This window comes from Falco naumanni, chromosome 5 (genome assembly GCF_017639655.2).
Source record: "Falco naumanni isolate bFalNau1 chromosome 5, bFalNau1.pat, whole genome shotgun sequence".
Lineage (NCBI taxonomy): Eukaryota > Metazoa > Chordata > Aves > Falconiformes > Falconidae > Falco > Falco naumanni.
The window spans coordinates 25,560,709-25,587,354 of NC_054058.1; the positions used below are offsets into that span (position 1 = coordinate 25,560,709).

The 26,646-nt window shown below is 41.4% G+C and overlaps 1 protein-coding gene across 6 annotated transcripts in view; it reads right to left on the bottom strand.

The window, feature by feature from the left end:
* The window catches only part of CAPRIN2 (caprin family member 2), a 34,649-nt gene extending 10,738 nt beyond the window's left edge, over positions 1-23,911 (bottom strand). The window contains exons 1-14 of one of the 6 annotated variants that reach the window (XM_040596202.1): positions 23,839-23,911; positions 22,343-22,605; positions 20,329-20,391; positions 16,634-16,720; positions 13,879-14,117; positions 12,529-12,611; positions 10,470-10,634; positions 9,956-9,999; positions 7,752-8,594; positions 6,415-6,534; positions 2,479-2,610; positions 2,209-2,296; positions 1,466-1,521; positions 749-859 (exon numbers count right to left, since the gene is read on the bottom strand). In XM_040596202.1, coding sequence (XP_040452136.1) covers positions 749-859; positions 1,466-1,521; positions 2,209-2,296; positions 2,479-2,610; positions 6,415-6,534; positions 7,752-8,594; positions 9,956-9,999; positions 10,470-10,634; positions 12,529-12,611; positions 13,879-14,117; positions 16,634-16,720; positions 20,329-20,391; positions 22,343-22,591 — 2,280 coding nt within the window. In that variant the 5' untranslated portion in view covers positions 22,592-22,605; positions 23,839-23,911. Of the gene's footprint in view, positions 1-748; positions 860-1,465; positions 1,522-2,208; positions 2,297-2,478; positions 2,611-6,414; positions 6,535-7,751; positions 8,595-9,955; positions 10,000-10,469; positions 10,635-12,528; positions 12,612-13,878; positions 14,118-16,633; positions 16,721-20,328; positions 20,392-22,342; positions 23,805-23,838 lie in introns of those variants that run through there. The other 5 variants (XM_040596207.1, XM_040596203.1, XM_040596204.1 and 2 more) reach the window with 5 other exon arrangements.
* Positions 23,912-26,646: the final 2,735 nt, after the last annotated feature.

Below are 26,646 nucleotides of genomic sequence, written 5' to 3' on the forward strand. Positions count from 1 at the left end.
GTTCAACTATGTAGTACATTAAAGGATAGAGTAAATGCTATGCATACAGTATACTGATAGCATGTACATGCAACAAAAATGTTTTAAAAGCATGAACATCTCTCCATTATAATCTATATACACTGTATTAGAGAGTTCAAGAGGAAAAAAGCCAACTGTGTTTCTAAACACAGCAACACTCAGCAAAAGATCTTTAAAAGTGATCTGCATAAGTAGAAACACTATTTTCAGCTCTAACCAATATTTGAATGCTAGTTGAAGATTTAACTGCACATAATTACAGTTAAGCAAGTTTGAGGTCTTGGCTGAACACCACTAAGTCAGATTCCCAGTATTTCTTCAGTTAATGCTTGAGAGAACACATCTCAGTCTTCAGCTTACACAGAAGTCTGCTATTTCATAACAATATCCATCCCAACTCATGCATCCACTGTTTTGTCATTAGAGGGAGTATTCTACACTGTAACCAAAGCAAATATTTATGCTGCTCATATGTTCCCACAAGAATGTGCACCACACTTTTTTCATCCCACAGCCTTCCCATTTCAAGGGGCAGACTGTTCACTTTGCATTATGCATTATTAGGAAAGTTTTCCCAACCTTCAAGTATTCCATAATGTCAGCTATACTATTGTTACTTGGCATTCTGTCCCTGTATGTTGTTCAAGCATAGTTATTCAGGAGAGGCCTCACCACAGCCTTCTGTTAAGACATCTCTGAATGCCAGTGATATCCCAGGGTATATTACCTGCGGTGTCTGCGATGCCACCAAGTCTTCAGTTTCAGAGCCAGAAAGAGCCTGATCAGCAGATGCTAGGGAAGTATTTGAACCATGCAATGTCATGGATGAAGGAGCAGCCTTGCACAAAGAAAAGAGGTAAGGTTTTGAAAGATTACCTTAAACGTTGCATTTCACCGAAACCCACACTGGGGCATTTCAAAGTAAACCTCAGAATAAGGCAGGAGGTGAAGTGCTTTGACCAGTTTCCTAGGAATTCTTGTTAGCAGCAAGGAAACCTATTTACAAGCCAAAGTGGCAAGACGTGCAAGCACAGTGAATGAATTTAAGGTTCACTTAACCATGGCTGCTAAAGATTGAGACACTGTCCCTCTGCCATAAGTGAGGATCTCAAATATGAAGACATGCACTACCTAGGAAAGCAGCAGCATGTTCTTCTGCATGCAGCTTAGCTATGAGTTGAATCTATGGATTAAATATTCAAACTATGTCAGCATGTCTTCAACATTCATTTTACTTCACAAAATTCCAAGTATTTGTTGCTACTTTTCAAGCAGAAGAGCAGCCAACTTTGTCAGCATTTGAGTGATCTTAGACTTGCAAGTTACTAAGTTATATGAAATCCGTTACAAAACTACTGACAAGAAAAACAATTAAAGTCTAGTAAATAACCTCTGTATCATTCCTTGGCTACAGCTCTGCCTCTTCAGGACAGTTCTAACTTACTTGAAGGGGCTGTTGAAGAAAATCACTCTGACTTGGCAGTTTCTGTTCTTTTGAAGCTGTAAAAAAATGTTAAGCAACATTTACTTTTAAATTCCAACACTAAATGTAGTTTCAGTGTGCAGTTCTACTTTTTGAAACATTTGGTATAAGAAGATGCATGCTTTTCAGTGTGTGCACTGCAAATATTTAGACTTGGCATCAGTAAGCCAAACTTCAGTTCCCTTGTTGAAGACAGGTATTGAGTGAATAAAAGTATTCTACCACAAGAGATATCCACTTTCCAGATTAAAACATTAAATATTTAGAATTGGTTAATTGTGTTTTACAGCCCAAGAGCCACCCAAACATTTTCTTAGTACAGCCCTTTGCAGAAAGTTCCAGTTTTCTAAGTGTAGCTAGAAAACTGCTTTATCCTGAGCTCATTCACACCTTGTGTCTATATCCACACCACATCTAGAGAAGTTTGTTACACAGATAGAGCATGTCAGTTCTGCATGCTGGGTTCATATGCACATGCCAGTCAATGATTATACGAGCATTCCATTTCCAGGCAGATAACACTAACTGAAACCACCACCAGCAACAAAAAAGCAGGGAAGAGGCTCGAGCTGCCTTTTTTAGATTAGACATTGGTATTCTTCATAATTAGACAAGCTGTCTTCCCAATACCTACTGATCTACAGCCCAAGCAAACCCTGTTAGCATTTACAAAGATCTTATACACAAGTTACAGTATTACCTACCTACAGGACTACTTGCAGGAGTAACTGAAGGCGGTTGGGATGAACCAATGGCACTTGGTGAAGCTTTATCAAAATCCAGAATGGACTCCTTTTGAAAAAAAAAGTCATTGGTTGGGAGAAAAAATTAAACCCTAGATACAAAGGAAATACATGAGACAACTTGCTGTTAATTAGAGCTAGATTAATTTACTCAATGCAAACATGCATTGTTAATATTGTTTTCCCTAATCCAGTAGGAACTGAAGCTTTGTGCTACAGAGAAAAACATACTTGCATGAAGTTGTAAGTCCCTTGTATCTGAGTCATCAGATCCTGAAGTTTTTCCCTTCTCAATACTGGATCTTTTGGAAGAGTTGAAGTAGAGCAAAATTCTGCAGCTGGCTGATGTGCAAGTTTAGGCACCTAATAAGGAAAAAATATTAAATCCAATACTGGAAACAAGACAAGCTACCTTATCCAATAAACTTCCAAAGCAACTTAGAGGTGTCAGATACCATGGGTCAAGGAATTCTGTGCTGTTATTGATATTTCCTGAACCAAGCTTTCATTTTGTTAAAAAAACATCAGCTTACTGTTGCCACAACTAGTTAAGCAACAGAATTAGTTCACTTAATTTCTTAGTCAAACGTACAGAAAACAGCAAATTGCCAGCATTTAGTGCTAGATTAGGCACCTCCATCTAAGGAAACCCACATATTTAAGTTGAAGACCAGAACAAACTTAAATCAAAGCTGCATAACTGAAGGTTTAAAGCGTACTTTCTCCCAGTAGAGCCCACACCAAGAAGTACAGATCTTTTTAGGATGGCATTTCCAGACATTAAGAAACTGCACTTAAGAGATACGTTGCAAGCAGGTTATTCAGGATTAGACCAAAGTGCTTTCACTAATAAGCCAGACAGTCTTAATGCACCAGCTCCTGCAAAAAAATGTTTGGCATGAAAAATACACCTAGGATCCCATGGGGGAGCTTAACTTTTTAGCTAAATAAGGACTTCTATGGTGCATTAGAACTCCTTGACTGTTTCAGATTGTCCCTTAACAGTTCATACAACTGGTTCTCACTTCACTTTGAAAGAAAAAAATATTGTCACAAAATAGGCAAGTCTAAGGAGTCAGGAAAATCATGATTGTAAACTCCTCGAATAGTACAAGTCCTGTTACTTACATAGTGACAATAATATTAAGACTGTCTAGATAGTCTAACATATCCTTTGAAAGCAGCTTGGGGAAGAAACAGGCTTCCTTTAAGTATTTTAAAACCATAATTTTTATCAGTTCTCTAAAGCTTTGCTGCACTTACTTCATGTCTTCAATTTGCTTTTCTCTAGCTGCATAGATAAATGTATTTGCATTATTTCAACAGGCTCAAGTGTTGAGACACACAAGAACATGTGAAAGCTTTTACTTTCCTACAGTATAAACATCTGTTTTTCTGAAAGAAGGTTACTACTTCAATACACCGTACAGCAGTATAGTTTGAGTATTTGTATGAAGTAATTTGACTATATGGCAGAAGGGTATGCATCATGACATCTGTCTCACTAAATTCAGAAGAAATTGATAAAAAGCTCTTCATCCAGTTTTAGGACAACAAGCCCAAGAAGCCTCTTGCATTTCTTCAACAGTCACATGAAACTGATCACTAGCATTTGCAAAAACTCCAATAGCATGCACAGGGAAGAAGCTTGCAGGATTTAGTGAGCTTCACAAAGCATAGTCCATGTACATGCAGTACATCATTAACTCTAGAAGACTCCATTTCTATCCAATATTTATGGCCCAAACAGTAACTACTTGTTGAGCTGTGAGAAGTTTTACTTTATTCTAGAGCTGGAAGAGTGCACCTTTGTGCTACTCCATCTTAGATTTCCTGATGCAGAAGCACTACCTTTAACAGTGACTATGCAAGTTTATATTGCTGTATAGTTTCCAATAACAAACAGGAGCTAAAGCTATGAAGGATCTAAGAGCAGGACAAAAGATACAGCTGAATAAAGTTAAATCACAGCAAGTTGTAGATTAATTAGTAGCAATCTGAATCTTCCTGTCCATCACTATTATCCCTGACTTACAAGCAGGGTTAATCTTAACACATGCTGTTATGGTAAATCCATTACAGGTTGAACTGATTAATGCTTCTATTACCCTCTTCCTCCTAACTACAGTTTACTAAGACACAAGTACACTAGCAAACTGGTTCTGAATGTTTGCAAATGGATAACAAGCTTTTCACCTTTAAGTCACCTAACCAGGTCAAGTCTGGTAGCATCTGAAGATATTAAAATTGTCCACTAGCTACATAAGTTGGACTTGTACGTTAGACAAGTAAAACCAGCCTCAAGAGCGTGGAAGCCAAAGAGACTGCCCTGTTTCACTTGTGGTTACAAAGATGATACAATCTTCTGTATACTTTTACAATTTGTTAAAGTCTTCATTGCCTTCCCCAGCTTATACTCTGTGCATGATGCTGGTAACATTCTTTACTTCAACCAGAAGAGCCAAGCATAGCGAGTTACATGGCTTTAAGCCAGGATTGAAACACCGAGACTCTCCACTCTGTAGAAGTTATTTTCTAGTTCCTGCATATATTAAAACACACCAGCCCGAAGCAGCTATAGTGAAGTTATCTCACACTGAATTGCTGTTTTGCTGGTACTCAAGGTATTCAAAACTCAAATATTCAAGTGCAATACAGAATATATACAAAAAAAGTATCAGGAAGTTAAAGTAATTTCAGGTTTTATGCCTTTATAAAATGAGATGCTTTGAAAAACAGCAGGTACTTGACATCCTTAAGATGGTTTTACACCAAGTTTTCTCTCTAGCCTAGTGTTAGATGCTGTTTCTGGAAGTCATTACAGGCTGGTAGCAGATTCTGAGTTTAGTAACCTGTTAGACCAGCTCACATCAAACATATATGCTGAGATCACTTAACATCAGTGGTTCAACTCTAACATTCAGGTTAGAGTTTTACACAGCCCTGGTAAGTTTAGGGCCTTACTTGCCATAACAATATGTTTCTAAAATTTAACCTTCAATACTATTTATGCACTCAGCAGAAACTGTTTTGATATATGCCTAGAGAACCAACTCAAACTGGAGTAGAAATACCTAGAATTTGTTTTAGGGCCTGTTAAACCACTGCAAATAGGTCAACATAAAGGTACACTGACCACTTTGGAGTTTTACTAGCCAGACTACCAATATATAGGTAACTTGTTAAAGCTCAATTTTCATTTTTACAGACTAAAGGTCTACTTACACATAACACTAACATACATTTCAACCACCTCACATACTAGTAAAGCTCCATTCTATGATACAGGACTCCCAATTCTTCTTTAGGTTTGTTACCTGTGGAGTAATAAGTAAGCTGGAAAGGTGCTACCTAAGCTGTAATCACAACAGTAATTTCCAGCTGTGCCATGCAGATATACAATTAACTTTTACTTTCTACTCATAGCAGGTATAAAAATTAAGTGGCACTGGATGACAGAGCAAGCTAAACTTTCACTTTCACATAGCAGGCCACAAATTCAGCTCTAACCAAGTTTGCTGGTCCACAGGTTGCAAACATTTACATAGAACAACAGTTTGACAGGCCTGCACATCAGCTCACTCTACAATAGGCACAACTTCTGAAGTTAAATAAGCATATTTTAAGATCTAAAACCCTAGTGGTTTGTTAAAAAGATCTCAAAGCTCTAACAGTTGTTTCAGGGAGTAAAGAAAGATTAATTTCAGCTCCAGAGGGCAGCAGCAACATAGGCGTTTTATCTACCATGCCTACATCCCTGCACAAAGTCACTTACATATTCTCCTTGGGAGTGAAATTGTTGCAGCTATTGCACAAGATTGCTTATATGAAAAAGGAAGAGGCAAAGGCAAGAGAAATTTCATTACCCAAAAAGTTCAATATGATTTTAGTTGTTCTTCATATGTGCCTCAAGTCAAAGATTCATAACCAATTTTATTAAAAAATAATGTTAGTTACATTGACACTACACTATTTTCTACTTACTCAATACTAATATCAAAATTGTATTTGTCAACAGCTACCAAGCAAAAATAAAGCCATTTCACTACGGTCTATGTAAATCCAAGTTTGAACACTTTACAAATATGCTTTGTTTACTTAATCCAGCAATCAGCTTACACCACCACCACATTCCAACATTTAATTTAATATTGCTGATATGCACACCTGCACATTGCTATGAAGACTCCTAGGCAGTCTGCAAGTTTCTCCAGCTGACTGGAGACCCTCCTTTTTCCTTACTGCATCAAAGTTTTGTCCACCACTTAAGCCATCCATCTGTCCATCCTATATAAAAATAAGAGCCCCATCTCGTTAGGAAGCACCTTGCATTTAAGCTTTAAAGTAATCTGACACCAGAAATTCAAAAGCATTTTAAAGTGCTTGAGACTATTCCCATAGTTCAGATAGTATGCAGAGTTGGGTGTACAACACCTACTTGTGCTCAGAGTTACTTAGTTGAGGCAACCACATTTCATACCTGTACCACCACCACTAGTGGACACAAGATTCTACTCAGCTCGAGTGTAAAGATGGATCAAGCTGAAACACCTTAATCCCACTGTTACCCAGTGCTGCATGTTACATACTCTTTTAGTCTCGTATTCTACCTTCTGTTTACGCTCCCGCTTCTAGGCACAAGAACATCCATTTTTCAGTTATGCCAAGTTTACTGGAAAGTTTTAAGCTTAATCATTTGCTATAAGTAATATGGAATGAATTGATTTCTGCTTTCTTGCAGAGACAAGACAGTGCTGACAACATTGCGTACAAGAATTGCTGAATTCCCCCTATTTTCTTCTTGAAGTCACTGCTCTTAACATAAGATGGTAGACAAAGCACAGTTCAGTTATCTAGTTTTACGGTTATCAGAATAGTTGCTACTCAAGCACAGGTGAGAAAAGGTAATGTAACCAGAGGCTAGCAGCCTGCTCAGCTGTAAGCACTGCAATAGCTTTCATTTCACATTTCTGAAAAAGCTATGCTATTGTTAGACTCTCCAGGACAGCAGTATGGTTTATGCATTCATCTGGAAATACATATTTAAGCCCCTGTACAGTTGGTATTGCTTCATCTAGATGTTAGATCTCTTGAATCAGCAGCTATTTTAATCAAAAGCCTAAAAAATTACTGAAGTGCTATTTGCATGCAGCCACAGACAAAGTATTTGATCCCTGGATGAGTCATACCTGCTTTGTACTGATAACAGTGGACACAACCAATAGCTAGGGATGAATTAAGTTAATTCTTCTGTCTTATGCATAAAGCACTTATTCAAGGCTCAAACACAGCAATACCATGTTGATGTAAAAAGCAGAGCAGACCATCTTGCCACTCAAATATAAAGTTTAACTGCCAGAATTATTTCCCCCAAGAAAGAACGAAATAGGACTAAATACAGGCCTACAAAATGTACCTTATAAAGCCTCTGCTAATAGGTAGCTTTAGTCCCGTACACCAGTGTCAAAAGCTTATGACAGGTAATACTACATATGCCAACTCACTTCTTTGGGCTCCATATCAAACTTCTTTGGCCCCATCTGCTCCTTTGGCCCAATACTTGCAGCTCCCCAGGACTTCGGAGGGTTCTGTAACTGCTGTGATGACACTTGCTGCTGCCTGTCAGCTTTTTCCCAAGCCTCTCGAGTCTCCTGCTTCTTTTGTTCTGGCTCCTCCCTAACATGTGCAGCCCAAGCCTTCACAGGCTCCTGCTTCTTTTGCTCTGGCTCTTCCCTAACAGGCATTTCCCATGATTTCACAGGCTCTGGCTTCTTTTGCTCTGGTTGCTCCCTAGTCTGGGTTACCCAAGGTTTTGGAGATTCCTGCTTTTGCTGTGGTTCTTCCTTAACTTTGGTTACCCAAGGTTTTGGGGATTCCTGCTTTTTCTGTTCCTGCTCTTCCCTAACCTTTGCTACCCATGGCTTAGGCAATTCCTGTTTCTTCTGGTCCTGCTCTTCCCTAACCTTTGCTACCCAAGGTTTGGGAGACTCCTGCTCCTCTCGGACACGTCCTACCCAGGCCTTTGCAGCTTCTTGCTTCTTCTGTTCTTCCTCCTCAACACGGGCCTCCCAAGGTTTTGTAGACTCACGCTTCTGTTCCTCTTTAACACGAGCTTCCCAAGGCTTTGGAGAATCTGGTCTTTTTTGTTCTTGCTGCCTAACACGAGCTTCCCAAGGCTTTAAGGTCTCTTGTTTCTGCTTCTGTTCCTGCTCTTCAATATCAACAAGCATTTCCCAGGACTTTGGAGGTTCTTGCTTTCTAGCACACTCAGCTTCCCAAGATTTGGGCTCTTCTGGCTTCTTCTTGACAGAGTATTCTGCTTCAGGCAAATAACGCCTGTTGAGAAACTATATAGACCAGAGAAACTTAATGGCTCCCAAGAAAACATTTTGCTACTACAGTTCAGGTCAGTTAAGTTAGGTCAGCCAGCTACTGAAAATTTCTGACTAAAGGCAGAGCCTAGACAACTTAAGCACTAGCCATAGAAAATATGTGGCCAGTCATGGCTTTAATCCTACAACACTGCAGGCTAGCTTTGCTTGGCATGCCACAGAAGCATCAGTCTTGAACAGCACATGTGAAACATACTTGAGCTGAGTGAATCTATTACCCTTATCCTAAAGGATGCTCCTAGGCAGTAACAATATCAAGTTGAATTGTGATTTTTACAAAGGTAGCTCTCCTCCTATGTATCTAAAGTGCTGTGGTACTATATTAGTAGACATACTGCTAAGCATTGCAGCATCATCTCCCCCAGAATCTTTGGGCCAGCAACCAAGTAGAGCCCTCATTTTTAATGGAGTTTAAACACTAAAAAATTCACTAGATTCTCAGATTTAGTACCACTGGACTTCAACTCCAGGCTGTGTTTACTGTCAGTAAGAGTTCATTGAAGATGTCCTGAAGTTTTCCCAAGTTACCACTTCGTCAAACAGGAAGTAAATATATGAAGTGAAAAATGTACAAGGCTCACAGGCTGAGATTTTTCTGACAAGTCACCAGAAGAGCTTTAGAGTCAGGTAACAAGTGTTGTTACCAGTAGGTTACAAAAACTTGTTCTAGAGTACACCCTCTAGTGGGATACCTGGGAAACTGGGATTCAGCCTTTTAAGAACCAGCGCTTCCACTTACAACAGGACACCCCTCCCCCACCCTTTGAACCAAGTCTAATAGTTTTTAGGCTATTGCCAGTTGAAGCTCGAGTACTTAAATCAGGAGTCTGAAGAGCTGTTGAAACAGGTCTACACACCCCTAAGTGCATAATGTCTTGTGATACCTACTTTTCTGAAAGCAGAGCGATAACTACATCGTTCTCAACCCCACCAGTATCAAGCTTACTGCAATAAGCTTAGCTTTTATAGACAGCTTTAGTAGATGTGTATTTTCTCTATCCCATAGTACACAAAAGATCAGTGTGTTTCCACTCTAACAGCTGATGCTTTGGTTTATTCCGGAAAGTGCCAGAGCATTAAAGTGCTACACTGCTTCATGTCATCCTGCCCCACTTATCCCAAAATATCCCACAGAAGCCATAAATTTGGGGTTAGAAAGAGAAATGCAACCAAGTCTTTAACACTCCCTACCTAAAGCAACATTTAAGTTGCTGTTCAGGCTCCCTTTAAGTTTAAAAAAAGGGGCTGCAGAAGTGCAGTTATGTTTCTGCTAGATCATAATATAAGGGAAAGCAATTAGCGGTGGAGTATCTTACCTCCTGTGGCTGTATTTCAGACTTCATAAGCTCCATAATGGATTCTAGAGAAAGGATGTTAATTTGTTTCAACTGATCAAATGCATAAAGGCAGACCAAACAGTAGCAAGTCTAACTATTTAAATAGTAGTGCCAATTACTAAACCGTATATTCTGAAATCTCAGCTTGTCATTCAACATACTATTTTCAGACAAGCCTTTATTTTCTGATTTGGTTTTACATTTGCAGAAGTTTAGCATTAAGCAAGAGGCATTTTGTAGTATCCATAATTTGGTTGTTGTAATTCTCACATCACATGAACATTGATACTTGCTCAGAAGGCAAAAACATCCTGTTACTGTGAATTAGACTTTTCTACAATATTAGCCAGAATAGGGCTGCAAGCCCTACTTAGTTACTACATTATAAGTTACAGCACAGGATTAGATTGCTCATCAAGCTATGCAAAGTCAATGCTCAGTTCAAGCTTATCCCAACATTATGATACAGAAATTGAACCCTGTAATACTCCACCTGGTTCTTTGACAGACTCTCCTTTTGACATCTGTCTTGTTCTCTCAGATTTTCTATTTACTTCTTCTTCCAATTCTTTTACTGGTATACTGGTGCGAGGAGTTGGAATACTTTCAAAGTAGCCAGAGTCTAGAAGTTTGGATAACAGGTCCTTCATGTGTTTATCTGAAAAGTAAAAATCCATGAGACGAATACATGTAATCTGAATACCCTATAATTTCAGATTTTCAGATCAAGACTCCTTTCTCTTTTATACAGATTACAATTTCTCCAAGTTCACACATCTTACTGAGTTATAGGAATAAAATGTTTAAGTACTTGTTAAACTGCTTTATATTACAACCAAGAACATCTTTGCAATCCAGAGGTAAGACCTGCAGCTTGTGTTTAAGTATACACAAGGTAAACACTGAGGCACTTCGTAAATAAACCCCTTTCTGAGCATGTGGGAGACCATCTGTAAGCTAGCCAGCACTTATACTAAAAGCTTGTACAGACTGCAGCACAGGTAAAGCTAAACAAAGTCACTATAGAACTGCCCTAACAAGACACTCTTCCCAGTGATAGAATGGCAAGTCTCAGAAGAAAAAGTTCACTGCAAAAACAAGCAGGGAGGGAGAAAGCAAGAGACTGATCCAGACTGAACTTAATCCTCTGAAGTTTCAGAAAGTCAAAGCTGACATGGTTGAAGACAAACATGTGTACCCTGAGAAGCACTGTCCAGCTTACTCCTTTTTGCATAAAGGAGACAGCAGCTTAGAGAGTGAATACCTCATAAGTAGCAGTGATACTAGAAATTGTTTCAGAGGAGCTGGAGACAAGGCAGCCTTGAGAACAGGAAAAATATTCAGTTAGAAATCACTCCTTCCAGTGACAACTGTATGGAACAAGAATAGTAGCTAGAACTTAGTATCTATAAAGTGTCTTCCAAGGCAATGAATGCGAAGTCATAACAGCTTTATCCAAAATGTAGCTTGTGCACAAAAGGATGCAAGACTGACACTAAAGGGATGGGATATAGATACTGACAAAATAGCAGTTTAGATGATAGCCAAAACACTACAAGAGTTTATTACAAGTCCAAGATAACTAGGCAACTATGAATTCATGTCAACAGATATAAGGCTAAAGTTACCAGCCTGTAGCAATACAAGGCCAGCTTGCACTTTGTCCAGAACTATGATAAGTGTTAACACTTTGTTGTTAGTTCAGCTATCTGTATGTGGAAGTTAGGTAGGGTACACTAGTGCTCTGGTCTAACCGTTTCAACAACATTGTCAATGACAAATGAAAGATTACTGCCACACAGCCATTACAACACCAGAGTAAACAGGACAAGCAAGGTCTATTTGCAATAGGAAAGACACTCAAGTAAGCACTGTTTCTCACAAGCAAGTTCTAAATAGCAACATATGTTCATGTTGGCTTACAACTAGGGCTTTTGAAATTAAGCCATACACAGAAGAATACGTACAGTCCCACAGATTTTGGCATTTGAGAAGTAAGGACACTTGCAACAGGTCAAAAAAACTGCATTCTGCCTGGTTAGATCACAGCAAGCTCCTTTCCTTAGCATGCTATTAGTCAGACAACAGGTCTAAGGCTGGAATTCCTACAGCAGAGGATCTTCAGTGCTGTGGGATCTTCAGCCTGGGACCAAAGCAGCTTTGTAATACACATCAGTATACTCTAAGCATTTTGTGGCTGGGAACAGTGTTCCCATCTTAACCCGTTTGCACATAACTATCCAAAAAGCTTCCCACTGCTGGTTCTGTAAGGTATACATGCATCAGCTTTTGAATTACTACCATCATTATTGCTCACAAACGTGCTAGTACATTGGTACAGTAAGTCTTTACCTGGAAAAGAAAGCATGCCATACTGTTATTGATCTGCACCTAGTACTTAGGAAAAACAGTAGTTCATCCATGGATAACTAAGTTGCAAAGCATTTGAAAGTGCTTAATGCAGTAACCTTCCACATATATTCACTGTTTTTAAAATATTTAACCAGCACACAAATTTCACATCTAAGTTTTTCTGTAGATGAGATACTCACATGTTGTTCCAACCACAGGTTTCTCACTTCCTTCTAGAAGGTCCCAGAAGTAGAGAGATGATTGTTCCATCTGGTCTTCAACACTGAAACAAATGACAGTTTTACCAGGTAGAATCAGTCAAAATCAAGTGTTCCAGTATCCCAATACTAGTCATTAAGACACTGATGTTTAGCTTTCCAAATAAAGGCTGTCTACAGACTGAATCCTAAGCCCTTGATCCACTATTGAAAGTGATTCATCCGTATCTCTACATGATTTAACCTAGTAAATGCAAGTTTTTGTTGGCAATTAAGACAAATTAGAGAGCCTAGCACTACTCCACAAGACCATATGGTTGGACTTCATTCCAAGCCAGACAGGGAAACTGCTGTTTATCAGCTGATCACCTTGTTTATTGGATGCACATGTGCAGGGTCAACCACCAACAGCTCCCACCACTCTTAGTTATTGAGAAACTTTGACATAGGTCCACGATCCACCTCACCCACTCCAGACAAACTTCTTGTAGAAGTGTAATACAATGAGAATAAGCTAGAAAAATTTATCACTGGGATCAGAGACTCCTATTGTGTATCTTTTAAAAAGCAGCTGTTCTTTAGAAGTTAAGAGCAAAGATTAGGCAAATTTAGTATATGAGAAGTGATTAGAAGTTTTAGGAACTTAAGTCACATTTAAATACTCTTACCCAAAAAGTGTTTCAACTTAGCACCTAATAACTACTTTTTCCATATATAAAGTTCTACTACAATATTTTAACAAACAGGCTGTCATGCTAAGCATAAGCCATCATAGTACAAGCATGGTGCCCAGTTAGTACTTATATACAATATATCTGTTGACAACCAGTTACCTTAAAATGCACGACTGTGCAGAGGTATCAAACACTCAATTTTTGAAACTACTTTGAAGCTAACAGCAGTAGAGCCTCAGGAGTACCACCTTATATTCCTTCAGAATAAAGAAGCATATCTGGATTATCAGGTGAATGGAATATAGAACAGTTCTGTGTTTACTGCACGTTTTTCACTTCATGAACAGTGAGACCTCAGGGAAGCAGCACATCACCAGCCTCGCTGCTTATAACAGTTTTGGACTATCTCCCCTCAACCCCACAGGGAAAAATAAGATGGCAGAGCTTGTATGTAGCTCACACACAACTGAGGCTGTAATTACGGCAGCTTTTAGTGTTTAGAGTAAGGCAAATCTGCTACATTCCTAGTCTCAGACTAAAGAACAGAATTTTAATTAGTGTAGTGTCCCAAAGCATAATATTTCAAGACGTGGCAGTGTCAAACAGGACATTTAGTGTAACGAACAAAGCATACCAATTAGACAAATCCTAAACTTACCTCAAGTTCTCATTTCTTTCTGGACATGTCAGTTTTGCAAATCTTATGAGGTAGTCTAGTTCTTTAGAAGGCAAGTATATTGCACCATTCATACCACCTTTGAAATCTTTCTGAACATGCTCTTGAGTGAAATTCTGTAGCACATACTGGACTTGAAGTATTGTACGCAGTTTTTTCTTCTCTGCTTCAAGCTTCAACAGACTCTCCCTCCTCTGGGCTTTCCTTTGGGCTTTCAGCAGCTATTTCAACACATGAAGTCAACAGTTAAACACAATGGTTTAGTAACAGGATTCTAGGATAAAACATATCGAGTTGTAGTATTGATCATTCTACCTTGATCAAAACAACTATTAATTTTGGTTAGATAAAAGTTCCTAACTCTCACATTTCCAGAGGAGGAGCTTGAAAGATCTTGGCTGAACTCCCCATTTATCCTCTAATTCTCTACACATCTAGCTTTCAGTAAAACTGGATAATGGTAGCTTGACTTGTGATATGCCTTTATAATATTTAGATCCTGATTATGCCTGCTAGTTGCTTTTTTGTAACAGCTTTTACAACTGAATATAAGGAATTATTATAATACCAACACACAAAACCAAGCCTAGCTGACCTTTAAAATTTATCATGTTAATTTAGTGATGCAGAAGTTGTCTAAATTTCTCCTAGTAAAACAACTGCCTCTTCACTTTCAAATACTCGAATTTAAATGATACAGCAAAACCCTCAGTCTTATTTCTGTTGGCAGAAGACTGAAGCACTCATTAAATAAGCAACAACAAGTCACAGAACATACACAGCCCTGACACATTTGAGGGGAAGTTTATCATGTACTAATCGAATCATGCAACAGAAGCTATCCAAGTAACTGCAGAATTTAAGTGCCTCAGTATGGGGTATCTGAATTGTTTGCAATAACATGAAAATTTAGTTTTCTAGAAGGCACTGTAAGGATGCTGTTGCCAGCAAAACCCCTAGTGTTCCAGTAATAGGTATTGGCTGTAGAATCCATACTGTTACAATTAGAGCCAAGGAAAAAACAAAGTGGGTTAAGCCTTTAAATATAGCATAAGTTCAAGAACAAACATGAACTGGTATAAGTTAATGCTGGATTACTAAAAGCACCTACAGAAAGATACACTGGGTCACAATCGTTCATTTCTGATATTTTATGGGTAGCTACAGAGGAAAGCAATAGAAAGCAATTCAAGTTTTGACATTCGGCACAGTACTTTCTGTGTTCACCATACAATGACTGAGGGAACCCAAAGCAGCAATGCTGCTGAAAAGGCTTTTAAACCTCTGCTCACATAGTGCTTTAAGAGATTTACTGCACTACCTGGAATTACTACATATACAAGAAAAGCCTCTCTAGCAAAATTGTTTGGGTCTCAGTCAACACCAAGACAAACCATTTTACCAGTCCTTCAGCATTCTGTAAGAATGCAGTGAAACAATGCCAGAGCAGTGACTAATCATGTTTAGCATGCCCAGCTCTACCTTGGATCAAATCTTTTCACAAGGGTAGTATTTGCTTGAGCCAAGAGACCAGTTTTTCCAAAGATACAACACTTGCTTGCATAAAAAGTGTGTAGTGCTTCAAACCCTGTATAAAGGCCTAAATAAAGCACTAAATCTGTGATTTACCATAGAGCCAACTACAGCTGAGTAAGTTGCAAACTCCACAAGCTTTGTTAAAAAGAGACTGTACTTCTGTACTTCTCACTGAAACCAAAGTGATTTAACCCCAGCACTCTCCATCACTGGAAACATCAAAACATTCAGTTTGGAAGGGATCTTAGGATGTCATCTAGCCCAGCCTCCAGCACAAAGGCTACACTGAATCAAGACCAGATTGCTTAAAGCTTTGTGTAGTCAGGTCTTGAAAAGATCCAAGAACAGAGTTTACTAGTTCTTTGGGCAGCCTGCTCTAGTATTCAACTGTCCTCAGAGTGACCATTTTCCACCTAGCTGGAAACTACTTTTTCAGTTTAAGATCATTCCTTCTCATAATACATCCCTCACCGAAAACCCTGGCTCCACCCATTCAGTAATCTCCTTAGCAGCTGAAAGTAACACTATCTCCTGCCAAGCCTTCCCATCACCAGGCCCAACAAGCCTTCCAGGCTCTCTTGACAGGTCTCATCTTCCAGGCCCCAGCTGTTCCAGAGCCCACCACTGAACTCACTGAAGTTCACCTATAGCCTTTTTGTACCAAGTGACCAGAAAAAGACATGACTGGTTAATAAGTCCCAAATAATCAGTTCTCCTTAATTCAAGTCCTCAATTTAAGTCCAGCCTTTACTGTTCTAGGGATACACTTCATTTACTTTGCCTGCTGCACACAAGGACCTGCATGTCCTTTCCAGTAGAGCTGCTCCCCTGCCAGTCTGCACCTATACAGGGGATGAGACCACATCAGGCACAAGCTACCAGCAAGATGGTTAACAGTTTCAAAGCTAGATGAACTGGAGTAATCTCAAACAGCTGATTCCAATGACCCAATTTACTTAAGCACAAACTCTTAGAGGTACACAGTGAATAATGGTATCATGGAGGTCAGTAGCACACAAAATTGTCAACATTTGCTCTGCTGTACTCACTACTCCACACAGTTTAAGCACATTGTCCCCTCAAGTTCCAAGAGAGAAACTTGCTAGTATTCTGCATATTGGCATATAACAGTAGCCATCAGAAAACTAGCATAAACTTCAGTTACCTCCTAACAGTACAGGGAAAAACATTTTATACTTACATCTTGGCTAAGTCCTGAAAAAGTCTTCTGAAGCTCCTTGGCAAATTCCAAGTTGTGTACTACTTCATCATATTTCTCTACCGCCTCCTACAAAAGGATAGATAAAAATGTATTTTTCATCCTTAAGACTATTGGTGACATCCCAATGCCCTTGTACTTCAGTTCTCATGGAGAACTAGTTATTTAGTGTGTACTGCTCTAAAACTAGCTTCAAAGATACTATGTCTGTAACTGATACTTTACCTTTAAGTCACAAATACCATGACTGTCTGATACGCCATACAAAGCCAGGTCACACCACCGCAGATATCCTGCAAGTTTGTCTGCATTACACTTTCCAGGCAACCTCATCTGCAATACTTTGTATACTAATATTGAAAACAGGAGAGCCTGGGTACCAGTTATTTCCCTTTTCCTTTTGTTCCCATAGGTCTCTGCAGGCAGAGGTAAACAGCTACATAAACATCAGACACTGACATGAAAGACTGGAAGGACTGCAGGAGACAGACAAGTTCAGTGCAGATCTTTTACCCTCATGCTTAGCTGCATGTCTTCACAGATAATTTCTACAAACTTTAGAAAGAATACAGAAGGCAAGTCATACTTTCAGAAAAAAGCTTTCCAATTTAGTTTCCACAAATAAAGCAGTGTTCTGTCTTCACTAATGGCTTGAACCAATATTTTACTAGCCAGTCTTCAAAAAGACTACAGTACGTTATTAATTGCATTTTGATATATCCTATCTTTTCCAAGTTCTTCCTCATTAAGGAGTTCATTTTTTGAAAGCCTGACAGCTCTGAAAGGAGCTAAATGCTGTGGTTAAGACATGCTGCCCATATCCTCCTCAATACCCTAAGGCATGCCTGGGAAGTAACAAGTTTAATTTCAGTTGTTCACACATGCTTTACATTCAGTTTGGTTTATGCTCATGACATATCTGAAGTTCTTACTAGGATGGGCCCAGTCTAAATGTAAAGCCCTTTCAAAATAGCGTCAGTATTGGCAAGTGTTTCATCACTGTAGTGACAACAGCTTAATTCACTGTCCCAGTAAGATATGGGACATCTGCAAATTCCATGTGTGTTCCTAAATAACTGGAAAACAAGTTACATGTGAATTCGCTCAATCAGTTTGATTGTTCAGTTACATTCACTTATTTGTAGAATACTAGACATTACTAGGCCTACATGCTACTCAACACAAAGTGCATAAGTTGATGGTACGGCACTCATTTGGTAGTTTAACTTTTACGAACTAATTAGCAAGTTCACTTAGCACTTGGGATAATGACTTTTAAGACCCTAATGCCTACACATTTCAGGAAGACTCATAATTTAACACCAACAGCTTACTAGACAGATTGCAGTAATTGTGCTTTTAACAATGCAAATCTCAGACTAAAACTCCCTACCTGAAAATATCAAGAACAGCTACCACTGCTCTGATGACAAGCTATAACACAGCCTGTAGGAAAGCAATAGCTTTCTTCTGTCACTTGTTATTAACATTCTTTAACAGCATGCTGGAGGAACAGTACTGAGGGAAGTCCGCTCAGTTGCAAAGAACACAACTGCCGGCGAGAGCACTGAACTTGCTGGAAGCTCCTCATTTTTGAAACAAATGTTCCCTAAGTAAGGCTAGCACACAGCAGCTCTGGCAGGCATGCACCATAAGCAATTATACTTTGATCCAAATTGCTTGCAAAACAAGTTCATCACCAGATGTGCACTTCTTCCTCTGTGAGAGAAAGCATGACAAATATAGATGACATCAAGTTACATTAGAGCTCCACCATATTATAGGCAGTTTGTTTCTTTAGGCAAGTGTCCAAACTATTGAGCTCTGCTCTAGCTTTGATCACCAGGTCCCACTATTTGTATATACATTGGGAAATTGCATCTGAAAGCTACAAAAATACAGTATTTCTGCATCATAACCACTGAAACAGGGGTCTTGACTAGATTAGGTAAATACTGAAGTTGATACATGCTTCTACAACAGTCACCTGAACACTGTGACTACCACCTATCAGTGTATTAGCAAGACCGAATCTAGTACCCCATTTTAGAAGACATATCCCAGAAAGTGGGATAAAAATACTAATACATAAAAAGTTACACTCAGCTGGGAATACGGAAAGCCGGTAACCAAGTTAATTGCCATCTTCCAAAGTTGGTGCTACTGGATGCATTTGCAAGACAGACATCCACAGAATCCTTCACCTCTTTAGTTTCCCACATCTTAATTTCATTTTCAGCTAATAGCTTTCCACAGTCCAGGGTACATACCAAAGAAATTGTCAAATTTAGAAGTAGCTTTAAAAGCTATTTAAGATTAATCAGACTTACACAGGAGACTGTTCAACGATCTCACTGCTAGCAACAGAGGAAAACATTATATTTAACACCTACAATCTAAGGACAGAAGGCTCTTGCCCACCCAATTCCAGACTGAGTTTAGAGGAATAAAAGGTCACCATCCTATTTCAAACCATCACACAATACATATTTCTGCACTTGAGATGGCAAGAGACTACATCAGATTTTGTAGTTAAATGCCGAAAGATCAATCATTCCCATAGGTTTACTCCACTTTTAAGTAGCAAGTTATTATTTCCCTCCTTATCCCATTTATGTCTAGTTCTCATTTACAAATGATTCAGAGTAAGGAAATGGTATTTGTGTTCTCATACTGCTGCACTGTGGTAAAACTAACAGTCAATTTTTCCAACTGGTTTATTAGCAGGATCAGTACTACCACTGAAGCGTCAATGCCCTTTATCACACAATTGTTCTTTAGCACATGTGAAGTATGTTAAAATCTACTCCTAGATGACTAGAGCAATAAACCCACTGGATTATGTGACACTGCTACTCAATGCTTAAGCAGCAGTAACCTCCATGTTACAGAAACATGGCTTCAGATCTAGAATCCATTCTAGTCCAAGACAGAAGAGCCAGAATCATTGTTTTAACATCAGGCAGTTTTAAGCAAGCTCTACAAAGTGGATCACATCTTTAAGTAACAATCTTGCATGCTGGCATTCAGAACTCTAGCAATCTTAGGTACAGAATAGACATACTGTTCTAACAGCATTAGAAAGTGCTGGCAACCCCCAGCTATCTCATGGAAGCACTAGAAGGACAAGAGAGTATTCCCAATTAAGTCAGTAACTCATAGCTAGATTCTTGTATTAGGAAAGCCTTCAGATCCCATGCAAGTTGGACCACCATCTTCCTTTCTACCAACAGGGACTTTGTTACTCTTTAACAGCTGCTTGTAACCAACAGCACTGTGCAACCAACTGCCAATTTCAAGTAACACCTGTTAATGAAGTCATGAGGATTAATTAGCTACCCCAGAAGTCTTGAGGTTTGTGTTCTACCACCACAATTACATACAGATAAGCTGCACATGGACACCTCATCAAGAAATAAAGGTGCAGCAGCACTGAAGCTGAAGGTCCACAGAGCTTCTATTACTGCAGTACACAGCATGAAGGTTAAAGTAGGATACAAAGCTTGTGGGCTCACCATTCATCTTAATTACCAGTAATTTGTCCATTTGTTTTTGTGAATAATACCACTGCCAGCATTTTACTTCTGTAAAACTACACCACCACCACCTTCAGCAGCCTATCCGTTCTGACATGTTTAAAGGTTTTGAGGCTATCCACTCACACAAAGCAAACTTACCAACTGATCTTGATTGAGGACTTCTCCCTTCTTCAGGCGATCTTTGTAGTCTTCTAGCTTGAGCTGCAGGAAAATCCAAAGTAAATTTTTTGTATTTATTCCTCTAATGTAGAGTAGGGGGTACAAGTGAAATTACATATTTTTTCTGTATTTTTAAGTCATCTACATACTGCAACAGAATAGGAATTTTACTACTCCCTCTCATTTTCAGGAGAAAGTAACATAGAAAGTTTTGCTGTGCCTTTAATTTGGCATTCAGTCTCCAAGACTGCCTACCTCCTTTCAGTTCTAACTTACTACCTTTGTTTCATTTAAGAAATACTAATGCATTGACCCTAGATTTTAAAGGGGTTCCAAACAGATGCAGTGAACTTATTTTAGATTAGGCTTTAACTAAATTCCAGCATTGACTTGGAAAAGCTATCTAGTCTGTGAATAATCCTATTTAATTTTCCAGAGAATGGCTTCAGTCATGTCATTAGGCTTTTATAGCACTATTTCCTAAGAAAGTGGACTAATGCCTTCAAGGAAAAAATATTTTTTTCTAATACACCAAGTCTTTAATCATTTGCATCAGCTTTTAAAACTAAACTACTAAGTATTACAAGCTTCCTTATACACACAAGGAAGAGAAAGGGGAGTTCGCTGCCATGAAGCTGAATACTATTTCATTGGTGTACCTACCCACACAGTCTTACTGACACAGTACCTATAGGAATCTAGAACTAAGAATAGTTTCTACTCCTTTTAATAAGTCATACTTTCATTTGCTAGTGAGGCCAGATTGTCATTCATGTGAAAACCAAAGATACTTGAGACATTCACCACAACAAGCTTCCCTGGACAAAATTAGAATACAACACAGTTGGTTAATCACCTAAAGAAAACATGCTTATCTGACATTATTCAATATTACAGCATGATGCATGACATGAGACAGCAGTAATACTGCATCTCCTGCAGGAGGATAGAGTCCCCGAGCCACATGGCCAGAAGCCTGATCTACTCTTCCTTCTCACCCTACCACATAACAATAAGCTTTTCAGACATTTAGAGAAGCACAACATTCATGCAATTGCTTTACCTGTAATCCTGATTCAGTACCAAAAGCAACAGCATCATTATTTCTTTTATCTTACAGAAAATAGCATTTTCCCCAATTAGTCATGCACATAGCCTTCAGTCCCCCATCAACTGAAAAAAATCTTAGAATGCAAAAGCCTGACTAGCTATGGCTGCAGTTTTAGTTGTATTATATCAGTTCTTACTAACACAGTACTGTCCCTGCCCACATCCTACCCCACCCCCACCCAAAAAAAAAAAGCACAATTTAAAACAAGACAGCAGGCTTTGGATGATTTCGGTATAAAAGCTTTCTAGTGAATAGCATTCTTCTATATTTAAAATATAGAAGTCGAATATTTGTGCAAAGTGAAGGGCAATACATATTTAACATAATTTGACATATCCATGAGTCAGAGGAAATACTGTTCTAATTTCCAATTTTACATATATTTCTACATCCTAATATTAAATGCACATGATCAATAGAAGAAATATGAACACCCCTGCAAGACTATAAGCCATCACCAAATCAGGTCCAAGTTAGTTCTGAACTGATTAAGCCTGGTAAAGAAGCACCCCCAGTTTTGATCAACATCGAGTTACTTTTGCTAACTATTGGGCACACACTGTAAAGCCAGCAGCTGCGAGCACATTTCTAGTTAGCTGCATTCCTGATTCTCGGAAACAATGTTATGCTCACACAATGTCAAATACAAGTAGCCCATTTCAGAACAGCAAGAGTAAAGAACACCATTTTTTACTATACCATGGTTACAAATGGTAATAAAAATACTAGGAAACCCACATTTAGGCCCTTCCACGGGTTATTTTAACAAAAACACTGATTTCTCTCTATATATACACAACCTTATTCCAGCTATCATAAAACAGACAGAGTTTTACAATTAGCAGCTTAAATATGTGCCATACCAAAGAAAAATCAAGTTACCTTCTTTTTCTCAATGTTCCTGATCTTGTGTTTGAGGCAAATAAGCCCATTATCAATGTAAGTCTCATATGCCTGGGAAGGAGAGGCTGCCGAGTTCAGCGCAGACTGCAGGGGACTGGAGGGAGGCTGGCTCTCCCCAGACGGGTTCACCTGCTGCTTGGCAGCCTTCATGCTCTTATCCTCACCCTCCTCTGACCGGCCTGAAGGTGATGATGGGCAACGGAAAGGGGCTTGGGAAAGCTGCACCATTGAAATGGATGGAGCTGCAAAGAAACTCCTTTTATTTAGCTCTCTCTCTCACCACCACCACCCCCTCCCTTTTTTAAAGTTAAACCTTTTGTCATCACACATTCAGAACATGTACCCACAAAGCTACGCCTCAGTATTTACCACAATCTTTCACTCTGCTCCCTCCCTCTTCAAAATATCTGTACCAGGAATTTCAAAGCAAGGCGAACTTTGTGTTGTTCAAGTCTCCCCACCCATCCAGACAACCAAAAATCCTTTACAGAGGCAGAATTAGACAGCACAGGGGATGATTCCAGAAACCCAATATAGTGTCCATATAAAACTAGGCAGGTTTCCTGCACACATCACCCACAAGGGAAAAAACTGCAAGCAAGCAATTGCAAAATCATGCCGCCAGCCTCCCATCCAGGCTGCTGCCTGAATGATCATTTGGAAATCGCACACCTGAAGGTATAGCCCCTCTGCTTGCCCCCACCACATCGGTTTTACCCCTTCATGACCTTTGCAGCAATCCAACCAGGCATTTAAACTAGAAATATTTCAACTGAGAAAGTGAAGATGAAAAAAACCACACTTCATAAAGCAAGTAGCACGCTCAGTTACAACAGCATCATTCTTCATGAGGAACTGGTCTCTGCCTACACCCGTCCAAAAGATGTGCCCGTGCCACAGCAAGACCCCGGCTTCAATGGGAGGGGCTGGGCTTTAACCTTGAGCACAGAGTTTTTGGAAGAGATGCTCCACCACCCTCATCTTCAACTACTGACCTACACCTGCTCCTAGAAAGCAATGACACCACATTTCTGCCCACCCGCAGGCCTACCGCGCAGGACCCCGGCGGGCACCAGCTGCCCGCGGCGGGGGCCGAGGGGGAGGACACTCGCCCTCCCCCGGGACACCCGCCCAACCCCTGCCGCGGCCCCGCCAGCGGCCCGAGAGGTGGCTCCGAGCCCGGGGTCAGCCCTTCATCACGCCCTTGCCAGGGACGGCGAGAAAGCGCCTCCCGGGGAGAGCACGGCCGCCGCCGGCCCCCCACCCCGCACGCCTCGCCGCCGCTCGCCGAGCGCGGCAGAGAAAGAAGAATTGAGCGGCGACGGGCTCCTTCCATGCCGGCGTCGCCGCCCCGGGGATCCACCTACACCTACGCCACCTCCTCCTCCTGCGGTGCCTTCTCTGCGGTGGCGGCCGCCAGGCTGCGGGGCACCTCGGCCAGCCCCGCGCCGCCTCGCTCCCACCTCCCCGCTCACCTCGCTGGCCGCACACGCTCAGGCCCGCCCTACCGCCCGCCCCCCGCCTGATATAGAGGCGGCGGCAGGGCGGGGCGGGGCGGGGCGGGGCCTGCCGCGGGGTCACCGCCCGCCTCCCAATCGCCGGCGCCGCCTCACCTGCCCGTCTGCCTTCCCGCCCTGCGCCGCCGCGCCTCACGTGATGCGGGAGGGGCGGGGCCCGCCACCGGGGCGGACAGCCGTTACCCGTCGGCGTGTGGGAAGGGGCGGGGCGGGGCGGCTCCCCGTGAAGGTCAGGGTGCCCCGCCCGGGGGCCGCCGGCGGGCGATGAGGGTCCCTGGCTTAGGGGCTGAGGTGCCGCGTTCCCGGGCGGGACTCGGTGCTCCTCCAGAGCCGTGCGTGGGCAAGAGGCCTGGGCGGTGGCCCTGGCAGGAGGGGGGGAACGGGGCGTCCTAGGAAAGCCCTGGCTCGCCGTCAGCTGCGTAGGGAAGGGATGTCTGGTGTGACACCACCCCGCGCCTTGCTCTGTCCAGAGGGGAGAAGGTCGCGCAGGTCCCCGGTGAAGCCATGACCCACTGTCCAGTTGCATGTATCACTGCAGCCTCTCGAACCAGTCGTCCCAAGACAGGCTGGCTTCTGTCCACAAGCAGCCCAGAGGAGAGGGTCCTGTCACCTGCATGCAAGAGGATCCCAGCCTCCACCTGTCTGCAACACAAGGCCCGGTTGCACCCTTCACTAGTGTGGCTTGGGTGGCCATGGGACAGTAAGAAATGTTGGTCTGTGCCTGTTTAAACCTGCAGAAGAGTTCCTCTTGTCCAGTATGGAGTCCCTTGAGGAGACTTAGAGGACTGTGGGTCATCTTATGTAAGAAAAGGTGTGTATGTCCTCTGTATATGCAACCCAACCATGTAAACACTTGATAGCTAGTAAAAGCACTTCAGTCCATTGAACATACATGATAAAATAATCACCAACAGACTTTTATTAACCTGTAACAATGGTGTCAGTGCTACACAAGGTATTGAAGGTTGGGAGACTAAACAGACCCTCCAAACACCAGAAGACTAAGCTGGAATTATGTTTCCTTTGTTTCTCTTTTTGTGGCCGTTACCTCAAAAAGCAATAAAGTCACAGAATGGTCAGGGTTGAAAGGGACCTTTGGAGATCTAGTCCAACCCCCTGCTAAAGCAGGCTCACCCAGAGCAGGTTGCACAGTCACAGAGTCTAGCTGGAGGCCTGTGTACCCTCAGCAAGTTTGTTGATGATACAGAGCTGGCAGAAGTGGCTGATACACCAGGGGCTGCGCTGCCATTCAGCGAGACCTGGACAGGCTGGAGAGTTGGTCAGAGAGGAACCTGATGGAGTTCACCAAAGGCGAGTTCAGGGTCCTGCCCCCAGGGAGGAACAGCCCCATGCACCAGCACAGGCTGGGGCTGACCTCCTGGGAGGCAGCTCTGTGGAGAAGGACCTGGGAGTCCTGGTGGACAGCAAGTTGCCCATGAGCCAGCCGTGTGCCCGTGTGGCCAAGAAGGCCAGTGAGATCCTGGGGTGCATCAGGAGGAGCGTGGCCAGCAGGTGAGGGAGGTGATCCTGGCCTGGTGGGGCTGCACCTGGAGTGCTGTGCCCAGTGCTGGGCTCCCCAGTTCAAGAGAGACAGGGAACTACTGGGGAGGGTCCAGCAGAGGGCTATGGAGATGACTGGGAGATTGGAGCATCCTCTTTATGAGGAAAGTCTGAGAGAGCTGGGCCTCTAAGGGCGTATCTTATCAACGCATACAAATACCATAGGGGCAGGTGTCAAGAGGATGGGGCCAGGCTCTTTTCAGTGGTGCCCAGCGACAGGATAAGGGGCAACGGGCACAAACTGCAACATGGGAAGTTCCATCTGAATATGAGGAAAAACTTCTTTACTTTGAGGGTGATGGAGCACTGGAATAGGCTGCCCAGAGAGGCTGTGGAGTCTCCTTCTCTGGAGACATTCAAAACCCGCCTGGCCATTCAGCCAGTTCTCAATCCACCTCCCTGTCCACTCATCTAACCCACACCTCCTGAGCTTACCTATGGGGATGTTATGGGAGACAGTGTCAAAAGCCTTGCTGATGTCAAGCTAGACAACATCCACTGCTCTCCCCTCGTCTACCCAGCCAGTCATTCCATCATAGAAGTCTATCAGATTGGTCAGGCATGATTTCTCCTTGATTAATTCATGTTGATTACCCCTGATAACCTTTTCCTTCATGTACTTAGAGGTGACCTCCAGGATGAGCTGTTCCATCACCCTTCCAGAGATGGAGGTGAGGCTGACTTGCCTGTCACTTCCTGGGTCCTCCTCCTCCTTCTTGCCCTTTTTGAAGGCTGGAGTGGCAGTTTATAGCAAGTTCTGAGAGATTCTGAAAGTTGGGAAAGTTATGAAAATAGAAACATTTTGAAGAAGAAAAAAATGTGTCAGTAAGGAAGGAATGCAAATAGAGCTTTCACAGAACACAAAAGGTACAGAAGATGGATGAGAAAACTGGAGAGGAAAGGCTCATACAAAAGAAATATTGCATTTAAAAGTGAAACCAAGCAAATGATAAGTGATTCAAACAATAAGGAGAATTCACAGAGTATCACAGAATCAGATTCAGTCACATGGAACCACCTGTAACATCCACAGTCTTGCCACTTTTGGTTTAATCACAACTCTCAAAATCCTCCATTGTTCTTAAAGCCCTAGCTCCTAGAATGAGGTCGCTTTGTAAGGCTAGTTTTCATGACTGAGAAGAAATGCTAATGATAAGACACAGCTTGTGTCTAGGATCAGCAACGTACACTAAAAGTTCTTCCAGT